This window comes from Vombatus ursinus, unplaced genomic scaffold (genome assembly GCF_900497805.2).
Source record: "Vombatus ursinus unplaced genomic scaffold, bare-nosed wombat genome assembly UNPS02014798.1, whole genome shotgun sequence".
Classification (NCBI taxonomy): domain Eukaryota; kingdom Metazoa; phylum Chordata; class Mammalia; order Diprotodontia; family Vombatidae; genus Vombatus; species Vombatus ursinus.
In genome coordinates this window covers 11,762,294-11,782,888 of record NW_020954576.1, presented here as the reverse complement: position 1 = coordinate 11,782,888, position 20,595 = coordinate 11,762,294, and the positions used below count along the sequence as shown (strand labels likewise).

Genomic DNA, 20,595 nt, shown 5'->3' with positions numbered 1-20,595 from the left:
ACTTGAGTGAGTAAGACAAGAATTGATTCAAAGAAACCAAGTCTTTCACAGGGTCAAAAAAAATCAACCTTACAGGTACAAGATGGGGGAAGCATCTTGCTAGACAGTGATGTGTCTGAAGAGGATCTCAGGGTTTTATAGCATGCAAGCTCAATTAATCTAAGGGAAGAGTGGGCAATAGACAAATAGTTTTAATAACACTCTCCCCAATACCGATAATAAACTTCCTTAGGTTATAGAAGCCTCATCACTATGGCAGAGGCACCCACACACAGTTCAGTGACAAGTTTGTTTGGCTGGGAAAGTCTTTGGGTGGCAGACAGCCTTTAAACCCACAGTTTGAGTCTTACCAACTCAAAATCAATAATTCTATTTGTGGATTATTTTTGTTCTTTGCTTGTTCCTCTGTCATTTTCCCTGCCTTTATAGAAAGGTAGGCAAAAAAACAGAGAATACAGCCTGCTTTAAAGGTGATTTTCCTTCCTATTAGCAACTATAGGCATAAAGGTTTGGAGAAGGAGAGACTAGCTTAATTAAGATTTCAACATCATCCATATATGTTTTAAAGTAAAATATCTCTACTCCCTTGGGTGACCCAGAGTTTATAATTAAATCCTCTTTTATCAGACAATTATAAAGGTCTTGCAAAATTCAATTCTAACAAAGAAATCCAAAAAGTGACCTAGTTAAAAAGCAGGCTTCATTTATTAAAAAACTGCCAGGACAAAAGTAGGACGAAGTGAAGGGTCAGTCCTATATTAGGAGCCAGAAACCCTTTATAATTGTTTGTATTTATGTAACACCTTAAGGTTTATAAATGGGCAGCTAGGTGGCACAGTAGAGAGAATGTCAGGCCTGAAGTCAGGAAGACTTATCTTCCTTCCTGAGTTCAAATCTGGCTTCAGACACTGTGGAGCTGTGTGACCCCAGGCAAGTCACTTTACCCTGTGTGCCTCTGTTTCCTCATCTGTAAATTGAGTTGAAGAAGGAAATGACAAACCATTGCACTATCTTTGCCAAGAAAATCCCAAATGGGTTCACAAAGAGTAAGACACAACTAAAACAACTCAACAAGATTTATAAATACATATTATATCTTTTAATGTGCACCACTATAAAGTTTAAAAAAAGTTATTATATCCATTTTATGGATAAGAAAACTGAGACTTGAGAGAGGTTAAGTGGCCTGCCCAGGATTACTTAGCCATATGGAAGAGCTAACAAATCTTTAACTGCTACAATGCTTTCTATACTTATTTGGCCCATGTAGTTCTATACTTCTTCATAATTATGCATATAAGGATATACTGTTGCTTCTTAGAACACTGTTAATATTAGCAATATCCTTCCTCACTCTAGAGAATGTAAGTAAATTAAGACTGTTTGCTATGGACATGAATGTGCCCATTTATATATAAGTAAGGGAAGGTGTCATAGGAGATAAAGAGCCAGCCTTGGAGTCAAAAAGATCTGGGTTCAAGTCTCACCTCTGACACATATCGGCTGGGGGACCCTGCACAAATCACTAAACCTCTCAGCGCTCAAGGGAATCGTCTAAGATTAAAAAGACGCAGAAAAAGAGATGTCATGCTTTGGTAAAGAGAGCTCCCTCATCTGGGAGTTCCCTTTACCAATGAAATCACAGATCTAGTGCCTATCCACTATACATAATAGTAAAATCTTTCTCCTTTGTTAGAATCATGTACATGGAAATTTTATTTTTCCTCCTTCATAAAATCAAAGTTAGCATTTCAAAAGTAGAATCCCAATGGAAAAACCCCTAAGCACCTCTGTAAAGGCTTTTGACTCCTCCTCCACCAGGGAACAATCCAAGGACATTCTCCAGGCACCTGCCAGATAATTGGCATGTATCCTGTAAGTGTTAATTACTCCTCACTTTCTTGCTTTCATTCTTAAAACCAACTTTGGTCTCTCCTTTTCCCCCAAATATCTTCATAGATAAAGGTCCCAGATGGCCTCACTGTACCTAGCATCATGGACAAGATTCTCTACACATCCCTCTTTTTAGTTAACACTGGGTAATTTTCATCATTATCATTCTTTCAACCAATTACTGTGCTCAAAGATCCAAAAGTGTAGCTCTGGACCTGCTGGGTAGCAGATTGGACACGCTATGCTCTACCAATCACCATCCTGGAACTCCCCAAAAAAGGAGGAGGCATATCTTAGAAGCATCAGAGATGGGATCTTTCCTATATAACAAGGGAAAGGTGGAAAACCATCTTTGGAGCTACCACAACACAAACCCCATCTGCACATAGATTGGGAGTTCCAAAGTACCCGAACTCCTGCCTCCAGTCTGCTACAAAGAAAATCTTTTAATAAATCTACTTTGGCATGTAATCTTGTTCATGGGTTTCCTTTTCCCTTCCCTAGTGTAGACACTTAGGTTACTAAGTCACTCATTTTGAAGGCATTTGCCAAAAAAGGACTTGAAATGGGTAGGATAAATTTAACAAGTCTCTTCCTTCTTAAATTCCTCAAACTCAAGGAGCTCGCATTATAAATCCTGCAGTCAGTGGCTCTAATTTAAGCTAATAAGCATCAGACCTGGGACTATACTTAGGTCCTCTGACCCTAGGTCCAGTTCCTTATTTACCCTTAAAAATGATACGATGGCCTAATAGGTCCTAAACTAGCTGTTTTGTTGTTGTTCAGTCATTTCAGTCGTGTCCAAATCTTTGTGACCCTATTTGGGATTTTCTTGGCAAAGATACTGGAGTGGTTTGTCATTTCCTTCTCCAGTTCATTTGACAGATAAGGAAACAGAAGCAAACAGGGTTAAGTGACCTGCAGGGTCACACAGCTAGTTAAGTGTCTGAGGCCAGATTTTATTTCAGGAAATGGAGTCTTCCTGACTCCAGGCCCAACTCTCTATCCACTGCACCAACTAACTGACCATAGCTAACATTTATTAAGCCCAAAAGGAAAGACACCTCGACTCTCACTTCTTTGCAAATGTTTAAGAATATGGGTGTGGAGCACTACATATAATGTCATAGTTTTGCTGAACTGTTGCTTTTTCCTCTGTTTTATTCTTTTTCATAAAGGATGACTCTCTGGGAGGGAGAGAGAAGAGTAATACACTGGGAAATAAAAGTGATTTAAAAGTAAAAGTCATCATCAAAAATGTACTTTTAAAAAGCATTAAGCCTTATAATACATGGTACCTAGACGGACAGAGCAAACAAAAGGCATAGTCCTAGTCCTCAAGAATCTTAAGCTTTCATGGGACAAATAATACACACACTTATACACATAAAAGACATCAGAACGCAAGTAGCTAACTCCAACCACCCAAAGCAGCTTCCTTCCCCTTTTTCTATCTCACATTAGTTGTAACAACTGGAAAGATGTCAATTTCTTCAGGGCAAAGGGAGAATGGAACTACAAAGATAAATAATGTGCCAAATGAACAGACTAAGATCCAATTACTATCCCAAGACTGGCCTCAGACAATGAGAAAACTAAAACTAACGGGGGTACGGAGAAGGTGGCAAAGAACACACGAAAGAATTATACTCTACTCCTTTGGAAATGGGCCTAAAGATGTTCTTGGAATTAAAAAAGTGAGGACAATTGTATCTATCATTTTGGGCTAGCATAATCCAGACAGAGACAAGAAGAAAAAGGGCACAAAAAGAGAAAGAAAATAAGTCTCACTTTGGGGGGCTTTGAAAGGTTCTGTAGCCTTCAGAGAGAGGTAATCACAACATCAGCACAATCCAAAAAGCAAGCTAAAGCAGAAAAAAAAAAATACTCACTAACGTTTCTGTAATCCGGTCTTTCCACAGAGGGGGACACAGAGAGGGTCTTATTGGTGGGACCTATGGACCCTGCTACAAACCTCTTAATCCCTTTGAAAACAGAAAAAAAGAAAAAGATGAATTTTCAAGTTGTTCAATCACTGTATGGAATCGCAATCGCCTGGCTACAAGTTAATAAAACTTCACACCAGTCAGAATAACCTATGCCATCACCACTGCAGGGTTATTGTCTGGTCATCATATAATCTTAAAGAATCCTTGTTGACTTTAAACTAAATAGTATTTTTTTTAAATTTTTATTTATTTTATTTTTAACTTATGGGATAAAACAAGCATTTCCATAACTTTTAATGTAATAAAAATAATACTTTCATCTAATCAATCAACATTTAAGCATTTAGTATGTGCCAGATATTTGAAATCCTTCCTCATCTTCAATCAATCAATCAACACTGATTAAACACCTACTATGTGTCGGACACTGTGCTAAGTACAGAGGATGCAAAAGGAAGCAAAAGACAGTCCCTGCCCCCAAGGAGCTTACAAACAAATGGTGAGTACATCTAATAATCATCTTTGAATAACAATCATCTCAGAAACTTACAAAACTAGGAAATCAGGAATCAATGAATGAAAAAGGATTTAACACATTCACATTTGTTTGAATAATCCTTTAATTTGAAGGCATCCTTTGATTTTTCTGTGTGCAACATATTCTCTGACAGCTTTTGGATATTTAGAGCATAAGAATCATTTTAGTTCATTTCCCCCTAAACAGAAGTCAAAAGTATCACATAATTTATCACTTTTTATTGATCTTAACCATTCATTAACCTGAGGCTCCAGACTCTGAGTCACAATACAACTAGAAAAGCTGGGTGAATATAGCTATTTAATAAGCCACAGATTTTTGACATTTTTGGAAAAAAAAAACAACAAAACAATAAAACCTGTGTTGCCTTTATCTTTTCTAAAGTTGAACTACACAACGCATACAAAGGAGGGAAAAAAATCTCATTTCCCTCTCCTACAGCTGGACCAACATCCTGAAGACCTGTGCGTGTTTGGGCAACCTGCTATATGTTACCATGAACTTTGAAACAGAGTTCCCCCATAAATTGCCTTGGCTTTCATTAGTATGCTATGCATATAAACACCTGACATTCCTCCTTCAAAAGCTCTCTTATGGTGGCAATATAACAAATCTGGAGGCTCCACCTGGCATCCAATCCCCCCACCCCTACTTCAAGCTGCTACCTAAATGCGTTAGTGGCGGGCAGGGGGCTGCTTAGAGACACATCTTCCTGAGTCCTAGCACTGCAGTATCTGATTACACGTCTCCATGCAGTGCAGAGCATTCAAGGACATCGAGCTACACAATGTGAAGGATATCCAAATCAAAGCCTCTCTTTATCCAGCCAAGCAAATCACTTTGCAGGGAGGGAGAGGGAGGAAGGAGGAGGGAGAGAAGGAAGGATAACACCAGAAAACTGCCAAATAAAACATTCTAATGGTAATCTAAATGGGAAGCTGCCATTTCATCAGTCTGATAATGCCCTTCCAGAAAAGAGGAGGAAAAAAAGCCACTCAGTCCTAAATACATACGGAAGCCAAGGCCCTCATTACAGAGTTAACATGTAATAGGACTGCAGATGCCAGGTCAAAGTGTCACACAGTTAAAATGAATAGAAGATAACCAGCTTACAGTCTAGTAAGGAGAAGAAAGACAAACGGTCCTCCTAGGAGCAAAGGGGGGAGAAGGGGTGGAGAGACAGAGAATGAGAAAGAGTCCCTTACCTGTTTGGGAAGTCACATCATCTGCTGCCTTTCTAGCCACTTCTGCAGAACATTTGTTCAGTCGATAAGCCTTAAAAAGAAATGGCAAATATTATTCTTCCCTGCATTTCTCCCCCGCAGAAAAGAAAAGAGGCAAATGAAGGGATTATCACAGCAACATACTGTATTAATGCTAACTCTCAAATAATACAGTACCGTCCTCAATAAAGGGTCAAAGTACTTTCTATAAGAAGCTTTCCCCAACCCCTCATAATTCCATTGCCTTCCCTTTGTTAATTATTTCCTATCTTGTATTTAGCATGCTTTATAGATATTTGTTTGCATGTTGTCTCCCCCATGAGACTGTAAGCACCTTGAGGGCAGGGACTGTCTTTCGCCTCTTTGTTTTGCCAGAACAGTGCCTGGCATATAGCAGATATATAATAAATGTTTGATTGATGAATAAACTGCTCTGGAAAGGACTGCATACTATTAATAACTATATGAAAGAATATTCCAATTTACTAATAAGAGAAACATAAATCAAAATAGCTCTTACATTTTACCCAGGAACCAGCAGACTGGCAAAGATGACAAAAAATGAAACTAGTCCATGTTGGAAGGGTCGTGAAAAGATGAGCACACTAACACATTATTAATAAAACTATGAATTGGTCCAACCAGTATGGAAAGCAGTTTGGAATTATGCAAGAAGTATCCAAAATGTTTTATGGACAGCTAGGAGCACAACGGATAGAGTGCTGAGCCTGGGGTCAGGAAGACTCAAATTCAAATCTAGTCTCAAATACTAGCTGTGTGACCCTGGACAAGTTGCTTAACTCTGTTTGCCTCAGTTTCCTTATCTGTCAAATGAGCTGGAGAAGGAAATGGCAAACTACTCCAGTATCTTTGCCAAGAAAACCCAAAATGGGGTCACAAAGAGTCGGACATGACTGAAAAATGACTGAACACCACTAAGGTCTATATTGTGGTTAGATCATATCTGCTGTAGTATGTCCAGTTCTAGGAACCACATTTTAAGAAGGAAAGTGATAAGCTAGAGAGAATTCAGAGGAAGGTAACCAAGATGGTGAAAGGCTTTTCATTCATAACCTATGAGAATTTATTAAAGAACTGGGCACATTAGCTTGGAGTAAAGAGGTCTCACTTCAAACTACAAAACAAAGCAGTAATCATCAAAACTACTTGGTACTAGTTAAAGAACAGGGAAATCAATCAGTGAAACAGACAGATATATAACACACAGACTAACTACATAACTAGGTATAGACTAGATACAAACTAGGGAAATAACATACACAGTTTTCAATAAACACAAAAGACCCTTAACTACTAACACAAGTACATGTTATTCAACAAAAACTTCTGAGAAAACTAGAAAGAAGTTTGGCAAAAATTGGGCTTAGACCAACTTTCACACAATATACTAAGATAAGTTCTAGGAGCAACTAGATGGTGCAGTGGATAGAGCACTAGCCCTGGAGTCCGGAGGACCTGAGTTCAAATCCAACCTCAGACACTTACTAGCTGTGTGACCCCGCGCAAATCACTCAACCCAGACTGACTCAAAAAAAAAAAAAAGATAAGTTCTAAACAGACACACGATTTAGATATAAAAAGTCACAAACGAAGGTCTTAAAAAAATCAGAGGAATGAGGAAATATCTACGAATAAAGCAATTATTTCTCTCCAGTTAACTGTTATTCTTCTAATTTTAACTTCATTAGTTTCATTTATGCAAAAAACTTTCAAATTTTATGCAATCAAAAATGTCTTTTAACTTCTAAGAATCTCTCTATCCCTTCTTTGATCATTAACTCTTCCCATATCCATAAATGCAATAGATATTATTTCCTTCCTTGCTCTTCTAATTTGGTGGGGAAATAAATAGGTACAGTCATTCTAGAAAGTAATTTGGAACCATTCCCCAAAAGTTACTAATTTTTAAAAAAAGAAAAGACGTTTCAGGAGGAGACACGATATCTGTGTTCAAGTATTTGAAGAAGCATCATGTAGAAGAGAAATTGAATGTAATCTGATCTTCCACAAGGGGCAGAAATGGGTACAATGGATAGAAGTTGCAGAAATGCAAATTTAGGCTTGATGTAAGGAAAAACTTCTCCAACGAGCAGGTTATCCAGAAGTGCCATTTGGAATTTAAAGATTCTTTCTCATTGGAATTCGTTAAGGGGCAGCTAGGTGGCACAGTGCATAAGAGCTCTGGCCTTGGAGTCAGGAGGACCTGAGTTCAAATCTGGCCTCAGACACTTGACACTTCCTAGCTACGTGACCCCGGGCAAGTCACTTAACCCCGATTGCCTCAACAAAAAAAAAAGAAAAAGAAAAAGAAAAGGAAGTCTTTAAGCAAAGGCTGAATGACCATATATGGAGTATGTTGAAATAAGGCTAACTTCGGGGTACACTGCCTTGGAATAGATGTTTGCTGAGATCCCTTCCCACTCTGAAAAATTCTGTAATTCTGTGAGTTAGCTGATAAAAAAAACTTTCTTTTAAAAGAAACTCCCTGCTCTAAGTTTTCTCTTTATCTGTTACAGTCAAGGAATGGGGTGTACCCTGGTTAATAGAGAGTTGACGTTTAGGCTACCAGGAAGAAATGTGCCTGGGCTGGAATCTAGTAACCTGAATTCTAGCCATAGCTCTGCCATTCACTAACTGTGTGACTTTAGTCAAGTCACTTGCCTTCCCTGGGACTCAGTTTTTCCTGTCAGGTTGAGAAATAGACTACATAATCTCTAAATTTCCTCCTAGCTCGAACATTCTGTGATCTGGTCCGTGGGATATTTGGACTACCAAACATATTTTAGGTAAGGCTTAAACTGGATGACATCTAAAACCTAAAGCAAAGATTCAATAGAACTGATATTCTAATTCTTTTAAAATTATAGGACCATAAAATGGACTAACAAAATTATGCTGAACATAATTTAAACATGTAATGATCCAGAAAGAGCTTTATAATTCTGGAATGTCTCACTGTCATCATCTTAAGCATTAATTATCACCGTACAAGCAAAATGCTTCTTTTCCAGAGATTTTCAGCAAACAGAATGTCAGATAAACCAGCTTTTAGCATGCATTTCATTTTTAACTCTATAAACAAGGCAGGCATATGGGGGTCTTTTAAAACATCTCTATTCCAGGGGAGAAATAAGGAATGCCAAAGCATTCTTGTCTCTGCTTTCAGTTGGTAACACAAATTTTCTAGGAGAAAGAAAGCATTAAGGTATGCACCACACATTAACACCACACCATCTTGTAAAACTGGAAGCACTGAAGCACTAAGTTGCTTAAAAGAAATCATGTCAGCCTCCAGATACTAAAGATAGCTCACAAAAACCCAGCACACACAGTGCCTATCACATAATAAGCATCCCTTTCATCTTATGATCACTTGCCCATAAAGTAAGCCCATTGAAAATTAACGGGTACAGAGCAAAGTAATTAGCACCAAGAGAACAATACATCCCATGACCACAAGAATACAGAGGAAAACAACCCAAAAAGAAATCAGAACTCAGCTTTACACAATGACCTGTCCTGACTCCAAAGTGCTGATGCAGCATACCTTCTTCCTCTAAGCAGAGAGGTAAGAAACTACAGGTTTGGAACAAAGGGTATATTATAAGCCATGATCACATGTTGTTTGTTTTGCTTTAAGATACTTCTTTGTTACAAGAGGAGATGGAGTTACTAGGCAGTGAGGCTACTATTTTAACATCACTTTTTGAAGTACCACAGAACTGGGAACAAAGCATCTGCCCATCATTTAGGGGAATGCCTAAACAAAATTTGATTATATGAATGGAATAGAATATTACTGCCCTATGTAACAAATGATGATGATAAAGAATACAGAGAAGTATGGGAAGAAGTCTACAAACTGATGCAAACTGAAGTAATCAAAACTAGGAAAACAACATACACAATGACTATAACGATATAAAACAGAAAAAACAAAAACAAAACTCATGACACTGAACATTGTGGAATTGTAACGGTCAAGCTTGAACATGGCAAAGGAGAAAATGTACCTACCCCCCCCCATTCAGAGGTGAAAGATTATGTGTGTGGAATACTAGATACATTGTCAGACTCAGTTGATTTGTTGGTTAGTTTTGCTAAACTGTTTTTCCACCTTTCTCTCATTCTTCGTTACAAGGGATGACACTGAGGAGAGGCAAGAAAAGATGGAAGAGCAACAAGAAAAAATATGGCCAAACTCCTCCTAACCTCCCCAGTGCTTCCAAACATACCTAAAAGAAATGCACCAGACAGAGTCCTAGTCATGAAATCCAAGGGGAAAAAAATGACAGGGAATCATTTTCCAGCCCAGTTGGCACAGGGAGACAGAGACAGAGGTCTGCAGGCACTAAAGACAGGATCTAACCAGAAACAGCTGCATGGAGCACTCAACTCAGGAAACAAAGAGTTCCAAATCCAGCAACAAGGGGTCCACCGTGGAGAGGGTACAGGAATAAATACCAACGAGCAGCTCTGTTGCTCACTACACAGTTCCCAGTCTTAACTTCAGGGTTGACTGAAAAGGCAATTTGGGACTGTGGTGACTTTCCAGGATGAAGCAGAGTCTTGGACCCTAGGATGTGTACCAAACAGTTCAGAAATAAGCAACAGTCGTTTGGATCTGACACAGAAACAGAGCAGGGTCCCAGTTCCAGGCTCCAACACAGTTTGAAATATACAGGGGAATAACCAGGGCAGGAAATCTGGAACTAAAGGTGAAAGTTTTGTCACCCTTCACCTGTAGAGCTGTCAAGTGGGCTAATGGTAACTGAATCTAGCAGGAGCTCGCTAGAACTCCAAACAGGGCAAGCCCATAGATGAATTGCTCAGACACAAATCCAGTCAATACCCCAGGAAACAGTAGCAAGACCAGTCCAGAAATTCCCTCCACAAGTACACAGAGCCCAGCCCTAACATCAAGTACAAAAAGTCAGGAAGTATGCTGGAAGAATGAGCAAAAAAAAAAGATTATCACAATAAAAAACCAGTATCATGACAGGGACACTCAAGACAGAAACTCAAAAGGAGACAATGACTCTAAAATATCTAAAAGCAATGCCTCAAAAAAAAACATCTTTGGGTTAACTAGAATTCCTCGAAGAGACAAAGCAAGAGTTTTAAAATGTCTGTAAATAAAATGAGAAAGCTAGAATAAAAAAACTGGAAAAGAAATGAGAGCTACAGAGAAAGGAACTGGTAAGGAAATTAGCAGCTTGTCACAAGAAGTACAAAACCTTAACCAAGCAACAAACTTCCTGAAAACTAGAATGGACCAAACAGAAGATAATAACCCCATGAAACCAGAAAAAATGTTAAAACAAAATCAAAAGAAAAAAAATGTAAGGTATCTCATAGCAAAAATAGCTAACCTGGAAAACAGACTGAAGGGACAGAACTTAACAATCATTGGACTACCTGAAAGCCATGGCCAAAAATAAAGAGCCTAAATCTCATATTTCAAGAAATCTTAAAAGAAAACTGCTCAGATTTCTTAGAAACAGTGGGCAAAGTATAAATAGAAAGAATCTACTTGTCATCTCTTGAAATGAAAACTTACAGGAACATGCCAGTCAAAATCCAGAGGTTCTTAATCAAAGAAAAAGAGTACAAACAGTCAAAAAAGAAAGAATTCAAGTAACAAGAAATCACAGGCAGGATCACACACAACTTAGCTGTCACCATTATAAAGTAACAAAAAACTTGGAATGCAATATTCCAAAAGGCAAAAGGATGGGGGCTTGCAACCAAGAATAACAACCAGCAAAACTGGGTAAAATAAAGCAACTTGACAATAATTAAAAAGTTAACGTTACAAAATAATGTAATAGAGTATAATATCAACTAGAAATAATGGTTAGAGTAGTAGCGAGGCTAATAAGAGAAGTCTTCCTGGAAAAGCTGTCTGACCTACGGCAGACATCTGGACAACACAGAATTTGCACATGAATCTTTCAGGACTATCATCTGCAATAACACATAGACGAGACAATCTTTACCCTTGAGTTACTACTTAGACAAACGCTAAAGGTACAAAAAAGGACCTTTAAACCAACAGACAACTTGAAGCATTTCTGACGAAAAGACCAGAGCCACATCGAAACTTTGAATTGTAATCATAGGAGTCAACAAATACAAAAAGCTAAATACATGCATACAATCAGAAGGGACTTAAAAAAAGGATAAAATGTTTATATCCTAATACTGGAAGATGATATATGTGTCCCCTCAGAACTCTATCACCACCAGGGGTCACAGAGGGACTCTAATTAAATAGAGGGCCTGGGAGCAGCTCTGTTATGTTTTGATGATCTCAAAAGAACGGAAAAGGAGGTAAAGAGGAATACTGTACATTAGCGGGAGGGAAGGGAGAGGAAGAATGGGGAAAATTATCCCACATAATCAAGTGCACATATCTAAGTCCACACAAAGGTAAGGGGGAAGTGGGGGAAACAGTAGATACCTGAACCTCACTATCATGTGAACTAATCAGAAGAGAAAAATACACACACACACACAAACACACACACACACAGAAAGGCTTTTCATTCAATAGGGAAAGAGGTGAGAAAGGGGGAAAAGGACGGAGAGGTAAAAGAGGAAGGGTAGGTTAAGGGAGGGAATAAATCTAAGCAAAACAAACTCTTAGGATGTACAAAAACATTTCTAGCTATTCTGTTCGTGGTGACAAAGAATTAGAAAAGTGAGGGAGTGCCCATCAATTGGGGAATGGCCCAACAATTTCTGATAGATGTATAAGATGGAATACTATTGTGCTATAAGAAATGATGAAGTATGGGGCAGCTAGGTGGTGCAGTGGATAGAGCTCTGGCCTTGGAGTCAGGAGGACGTGAGGTCAAATGTGACCTCAGACACTTACTAGCTGTGTGACCTTGGGCAAGTCACTTAACCCCAACTGCCTTGCCAAAAAAAAAAAAAAAGAAAAGAAAAGAAATGATGAAGTACCTAATTTCAGAGAAACCTGGGAAGACTTGTAGGAACTAATGAATAATGAATTAAGCAGAACCGAGAGAATAATGTATACAATGACAATATTGTAAACATAATTTTGAAAGATTTAGTAACTCTAAGACTTTGAATGACAGTAACCAATCCTGATCTCACTCACAATGAAACACATGCACCTCCTGGTAAAAATGTGACGGATTCAGAGTGCAGAATAAGACATATTTTTTTGACATGGCTAATATGAGAATTTGTTTTGCTTGACTCTGCATGTTTGTGATAGGGCCTTTGTTTTTTCCTTCTTTCACAATGAAGGGGGAAGATGGGAAGGAGATAAGGTAGATTTCTGTTCATTAAAAAAAAGAAAAATTTAATGAAAAAAATTTAAACAATGGTTTTCTGGGAAGCAGACAGGGAGACATATTTGGACATTAAAATGATATAAAAGAGATGTATTTGGAAATCAAGGTGATATAAAAGCAAAAGATAAGATTTTTAAAAAATTTAATGTAGCAATAAACCTTAAAAAAAAAAAAAAGAAAATGAGTGAGTTGCCATGTACCAAAGCAAAAGAGATACAATTACTACAGTACCATAACTTGGTAAGTTTCTCAGCTAAGAAGTAACATAAAATTCTTACCAAGTGTTCAAGGCCATAGTCAGCCTGGGCAATTCTGGTGCTGCTAAAAGTATTCGTTTCGATAATATCTGCTCCAGCCATCAAGTACTCCTGCAAAAAAGAAATGATAACATGTCAATGTTAACAAGTATTTATCAACCTATCTCTAACCAACTATTAAGCAACTGCTGTGTACAAGGACCCTGTGCCAGGAGACACTGGGAATACAAAGCAGCACTGACATAGCCCCTTCCCTCAAGAAGCTCATTACCCAACTGGTGAGACAAGAAACACAGAAGTAGAGCACCTCAAGTACAATAAAAAAGTGCTGTTACAAGATGTAATGGTGCCTCTGGATTAGAAACACAGTAACACAGACACTAAAAGAGGCTGGAGAAGTGAGGCCAATCAGAGAAGGTGTCCCCCAAAAAATGTCTGAACTATTATGAATCTGGGTATAGTTGCATTTGGGCCCGGATCTTTTCACAGATCTGCCACAAAAAACATGGAGAAGAAACCCTGTCTACCCTTGAGCTATTACTTAGCCAAATACCACTGGAGAACGTAAACTAAGAGAAGGGACATCCAAATGACACAGAAGGTGCTGTGGTCTGGAAATCACCATCATTCCACTGCCACTGCTAATCAGCCATCTGGACCCTGCTAGTATACACGCTGGCCAGCCAGTCTTGTAATTCAGAAAAGGTAACAGTGACACTTCTGTCCACCAGGGGTTTTATTTAAAGCATTCCCACAAAGTCATCAATGTCTCATCATCATCATCCCAATAATAATAATAATAATAATAATAATAATAATAATAACAACAACTATGTAGTGCTTTAAGGTTTGCAAAGTCCTTTACAACAGTATTTCATTTGATCCTCACAACAACCCTGTGAGGTAACACTATTATCATCATCCCTATTTTACAGATGAGGAAACTGACTTTCTTAAAGTGACTTAAACTTAAGTGACTTGCTCAGGGACACAAAGGCAATATTAGTTAGAGGTGATACTTGAACTCAGGTCTTTGTGACTCCAAACACATTACGCCATGCTGCCTCTGCCCTTTATGGTTTCTATCTAAAATGCCTCATGGTTTACAAAGCACTTTCCTCACATTAACCCAATCCAAGGATAGTGGCCTTTATTTACCTGCCTCTAAGATGGCCTACCTGCCCAGCTTGCTGCCCCATCAACTCCTGAAGAGCATTGAGCACAAAGTGAAGGAGGGTGAGATTTCACTTACTGATCACTACACACACACACACACACACACACACACACACACACACACACACACACTGCAATAGCCCACTTAGAGCATTAAATGTGAAAACTAGGGGACAAAAAAAACAAGTTGTTTTTTTTTTAATAGAAGGGAAAACTGAGGCTCTGAACAGTTAAGTGATGGCTCCTCAGTGACAGAGCTCATGGGCTTAAGAGTTAGGAGGAGAACTCTCAGGTCTCTTGACTCCAAGTCGCACACAGCTTGTCCTCTGCTAAGCTGCCTGTTTCTCTATGTTGAACAATACAACTTTCTTTACAACCAGTTATAATCCCCATCATCCTTGTTCTGAAATCTTGGGAAACGCCCTGTTCGTCTTTATGGTATTCTGTAGACTGGTCAAGACTGAGTCAGTCAAGCTTGTCAGTCATTCAAAAGCAACATTACAAGGGAATAAAGCTCACTGTTTATTTTACTTTATTTGCTCTTTAGGTCAGGGTATCGCTGAGAGAGTTCCCAGGAGCCACCAGTGTCTCATTTCTAGGCGAGTACCTTCTACAATTGGCTAATCCCATTCATTAATCTTCTTAGCTGCCATTTCAAAGGTTGACTTGTTCTGACAGTCTCAAATTCTGGAGCTGAACCCTCAATGTTCCCAGTACCCTACGTAACGACTATATCTAAATCAGTCAAATTCATCAAAAAACATTTATTAAGCATTTACTATGTGCTAGACACTATGCTAAATGCTGGGGTGGGGGATAAAAGGGAAGGTAAAAGAGCTCCCACTCTAATAAATGAGAGAATATGTCAATAACTAGGTATAGACAAATCAAGGGGAAATTTCAAATAGGAAAGTACTGACACTTAAGAGGACTAGGGAAAGCCTCTGCAGAAGGTGGGATTTGAGCCTAGTGTGAAGTGAGCCAAGGAACCTAACAGGCAGACGTGGGGAGGAGGGAAGAGCATTCCAGGGATGGGGGCACGGCCATTGCAAATGCAGAGAGATGAAATGTTATGTGTAAGGAATAGCAAGTAAGCCAGCGTAGCCAGAGCCTGGAGTGCATGGATGGGGAGTACAATGAAAGAAGACCAGAAAGGTAGGAAGGGGCCCAGGTCATCACAAAAAGCTTGAAATGCCAGATTTTATATCTGATCCTAGAGATAACAGCAGCCCTGGGGCTTACTGAATTGGGAAGGGAAGAGGGGGAGTTACAGGAACAGACCTACAATGTATATAATAAAGTACTTTTAAAAGCACTATAGATTTTTCTTTCATTTTTCATTCTGTGCTGTCCCAGGTAGGGGGGGGAAAATAATCTGGAAATTAAGGTGATAAAAAATTTTAAACTAAGATTTCAAGTGTTATTTTTAAAAAGCAGAATGCTACTCTTCTGGGGATGACAAAATTACTGATCTCCTTAAATTCTGTTCAATGGAGGAAGGTTCTTTCAACTTCTATAGACCTCGGGCCTTGCTGTTCATGCCCATTAGACCACAAAAGCCAAAGGGAAAAAAAGCCACGGGCACTGACTGAAGCTGACAGCTGCCTGCAAATGCCTAGGGCTTTTTGCTTTCTAAGCGCGCAAAGGACAAGCTCAGCATATGACACGATAAGATATGTCACTGGGGTCCCTGAGGCTCAGAGCTTCACGGAAGTTGGCTCTTGTCCTAAACCCCCAAGCAGCTGTCTCACCACTGTGGGCCACTGGTCAGACTGGTCAAGAGATTCTGGGTACATACCCAGAACGTATCGATCCCATCATCATTTCTAAGGGGCAGGGAAAAAAACCAAACCAACCAACCTCAAATTCAAGTCAATAGCCATTAAGGACCTATCAAATGCAAGTCCCTATACTAGGTGCTGGGGATACTGTGCCAGGCACAGTGTCTTACCAATGCTGAGTCCCCCCATGTATGCATTTCAGAATATATTTTAATCCTTCCTGAAGGATTAACCTTAATAGATCAACAATCCACACCCACCACATACTAAATAACTGAATGTTTAGGCAGCTAGATGGCATGGTAGATAGAATATTAGACTTGGAGTCTTCTTCTGTTGTGGAGATATTGGGGGTAGGGTGGAATTATACTGGTCATTTCCAGGGTTCAAATCCTGCCTCAGCCAATTACTAGCTGTATGATCTTGGGCAAGTCACTTAACTTTTCAACTTCAGTTTTCTCATCTAGAAAATTGGAATAATTTTAGTACCTACCTCACAGAGTTGCTGCAAAGATTAAATGTAACATATGTAAAGCACTTAGAAACCCACATAAATGGTAGTTATTATGTTAACAACAGGCTCTAGTCCATCCCCTAACTTCCAAACCACATTTTTGGAGAAGGTATTAGTTATTGTCCTCATTTGCTGTTTTTTAACTCATTCTCCCCTCTTCACATACTGTACCTTGGGAGCACACACACCTCTTCCCATGAAAACATAAGCCTGATTTTTCTGATGAGGAAATAGCTAAAACTTCAAATTTAAAGAAAATAACTACCCAGGAATCCAAATCAGACAATCTTTTTTAAAAAATTGCTTACTACTGAATCTGGCTCACAGTCACTACTAGAAGATATAACCTAAAGAAACTTTGTCCATGAAACATTATTTTAGTCCAACACATGGCTGCCTTCATGTGAATCTCCCCTACAATCTTGCTTGTGCGTTTATTTAGCATGAAAAAACACAACTGAAGATCATGTCACTAACCACAAAACAAGTCCATATCTGAGCCTTCTTTCAAGGGATAAGGAAAACTGGAGGTTTTAACCTAATGTATAGACTTTGCTACCCCACATAACTGGAATGCCCTCCTTCCTCCTCCCCTCCACCATTTTCACGAAGCCTTTCCTGATCTCCCCATCTGCTGGTGCCCTTCCTTATAGCACATAATCCCCTTCCTTTATTTAACTACTTTGGACATATTTGTATTGATTCACTATATTTACACTGCATGTATTTTTATATGTGCTTGTTTTATCTCCCACTAGAATGTAAGCTCCTTGAGAACAGACATTATTCAATTCTCAGTACATGTATCTCCAGTGTTGAGCACACTGAGAGTCCTAGTAGGGACTTAACAAATATTTGTTGATTGATTATAGACTGGAGGGCCTCCAAATCAGTGGTGTCAAACTCAAAAGGGGGGCCACTGATCCATATATAAGGATCCTTGCAGGTCACCCAGTGACTTAGTTTTCAAATGTAATGTCATCTATATTGTATTACATTTTTATTTCTTTTGTTAACTATTTCCCAATTACATTTTAATCTGATTTGGGAGTGTGGGCCATGGGTTGCATGTTTGACACCTCAGCTCTCAATGTTAAAAATTATTTATTTCTAAGAGGTAGTAAATAAGGTTAATGTTCACATTTCATTGACATTAGTTACCTACTACGTGCATAATAACAGGCAGGATAGCACAATAGATATAGAACATAACTAGGAATCAGGAAAACTGGAATTCAAGCTCTGCCCCTAACAAATACTAGTTGTGTGACCATGGGCAAGTCACATAATCTTTCAGTGCTACCAGGCAACCCTCTAAGACTATTACAATTTGCAGAGCAAGTACATATCTGTACTGGTAAAAGAATAAGCATTTAAGTGAAATAAACTTTTGTTAAACACCTACTATGTGCTAGGTACTGTGCTAAGTGCTTTACAAATATTTTCTCATCTGAACCTCACAAGAGCCCCGCAAGGTAGGTAATATTAGTATCTTCATTTTGCAGCTGGGGAAACTGATGCAGGCAGGTTGAGCAGCTTGCCCAGGGTTACACAGCTAGTCTTTGAAAGGAAATTTCCTCATTGGGATCTTTCTATATGTACTCCTAATATCACTGGTGCAGGAAAAAAATAATATGCATATTATTACAGACTGTCATTTCTTCGTCTGATAACACAATACTGTTTCTACAGCATAAAGATGGAACATTTTATTTACTTCTGAAATAAAACATTTTTTAGATATGCTTAAATTCACCATACTTACTTTTCCCTAGTACAGTTTAGGAAAGCAGCATAGCATATAAGGGAAGGTAGGAGAGGAACCACTAGTAAAGTGCCTTTTCCCCTTGCCTTCCCCAGCCCCTCAGACACCAGCCGAGCCCACAGCACAGAAGAGATAAAGGACTACCAGGCCTTAGGATCTGCTCTGCTCCTACATCCTGAGGTCCTCTGGGCCTTACCATCTGCCCTGGCAATGCAAGTCTCTAAGGACCCCTGAGCCTTGCCATCACCCCACTACTATAAGCCAAAGACTTTCATCAGCCCTACATAACACATACACAGACACAGATACAGATAAACTCCAGTGGCTTCCTAGTACCCTCAGGATCAAATACGAAATCCTCTGTTCAGCACTCAGAGCCCTTCATAACCTTGTCTTCCTGGCCTCCCAATCCTACCTTTCCAGCTTTTTTTACACCTTAACTCTCTAATGATCCAGTGCACTAACCTCCTGGCTGTTCCATAAACAAGACACTCCATCTCTAAGCTCTGGGAGACATTCTCTCTGGATACCTGAAATGCTCTCCCTCCTCCACTCAAACTACTGACCTTCCTGGTTTCCTTTAAGTCTCACTTAAAATCCCAGCTTCTCAGGAAGCCTTCCCCAAATCTTCTCAAATTCCAGTGCCTTCTCGCTATTAATGATTTCCTATTTAACCTGTGCAGTTTGCTTTGTATACATTTGTTTTCATGTTATCTCCTCCATTATATTACAAGCTCCTTGAGGGCAGGGGCTGTCTTTTGCCTCTTTTTGTATCCCCAGCCCTTAGCACAGTGCCTGGCACATAGTAGGTGCTGAATGAATACCAACTGACTGAAAAACAGATGTACACACATGTGTGTATACATAATCCCTGTGTGTCTATGTGTCTAAAGTGCATTACAAACCTTAAAGTACTATATAAATAGTATTGTTATTGTTGTTGTTAAGTGCTTACTGTCTAGGATCCTATGATATACCAGGCATTACTCCAGATAAGTAAGAACACAAATACAAATGTGAGACAGTCTTTGTCTACAAAAAAGCTTACATTCTTATATTCACCTATCCACAAATCCATGATATCCTCATGTGTTTTCATTCATTAATTTATAACAAGGTTTTATTGAATATTCTAAAATTTCAGAGAAAGAACTAATTATTTAGCCTCTGCTTTTCCTGAGAAGGAAAAGGCTTTTTCAAGGGACCATGTACGAGGAGGCATTTAAAAAGTATTTGCTGAATTCCACTGGAGTCTATGTTCCCATTCTAAATGAGGACTAATGAAGAGAAATGTGTTCCTACTTTCTTGCTCTTCCTACACCTAAAGGCCCTTTTACATTCTACGAGTACAAAGCCACCCCTACAACCTATCCCCTTAGTCCCTGCAGATATCACCCCATTGCTGAATTATCTTCATGAAGACAAAGGCTAAGAATTATTCTGTGTCCAAGGGACCTTTCTCCTTAGCTGAGCAATAACATAGCTCTTCTCTAAAAGAAAAACTGTCTCACTCTGAGAATAAATATTGTTTCCACTCTACCAGTCCCTCTGAATTATGGCCAAAGGTACAAGGATACAGTTAATGACCGAAGAGTCCCTTCTAGTCCTCTGAGTCAACAAAATGTCTTATACAACCTCCAAATCATACCGTTTTTAAAAATAATAATGAAATAAAAAATATAAAATGCCTAGAACCAACCTGTTGAGACAAATTTTATATGATTTCTAGGAACTGGCTTTTATTCTCCAGGGGTTCCATGTAGGCAAGGATCCTACCTTCTTATATGCCTTCATGGTTTAGGATATATGACTCCGAGTAATACAGATACTCAATAACAGAATGAACACAAAGTACCTTGCAGCTACAGTGACCATAACCCATCAATTCCATCGCTACAAAATCTATCAAATCCATCCCCTTGATTCTCTTTCCATGACAACCATCTGAGGGTAGGCCTTTATTTATTGCTTCATGATAGTTTTTTTCCCCACTCCCACCCTCTATCCTTCATGCTACTACCAGGATAATCTTCCTTGTGCACAGACCTGATCAGTCAGTCAGCTAGCCCTCTGCTCAAAAACTTTTAATGGCTCCCTATTGCTTCCCAAGTAAAGTTCAAATTCATCTACTAGGGACTACAGAGCTTCCA

General features: G+C 39.0%; 1 protein-coding gene across 3 annotated transcripts in view; it reads right to left on the bottom strand.

The window, feature by feature from the left end:
• LOC114049742 (methionine synthase) overlaps nucleotides 1–20,595 on the bottom strand; it is a 134,202-nt gene that overhangs the window by 101,976 nt on the left and 11,631 nt on the right. For all 3 annotated transcript variants that reach the window (XM_027871131.1, XM_027871130.1, XM_027871132.1), the window contains exons 3-5: nucleotides 13,231–13,320; nucleotides 5,586–5,655; nucleotides 3,786–3,878 (exon numbers count right to left, since the gene is read on the bottom strand). In XM_027871131.1, coding sequence (XP_027726932.1) covers nucleotides 3,786–3,878; nucleotides 5,586–5,655; nucleotides 13,231–13,320 — 253 coding nt within the window. The remainder of the gene's footprint in view (nucleotides 1–3,785; nucleotides 3,879–5,585; nucleotides 5,656–13,230; nucleotides 13,321–20,595) is intronic.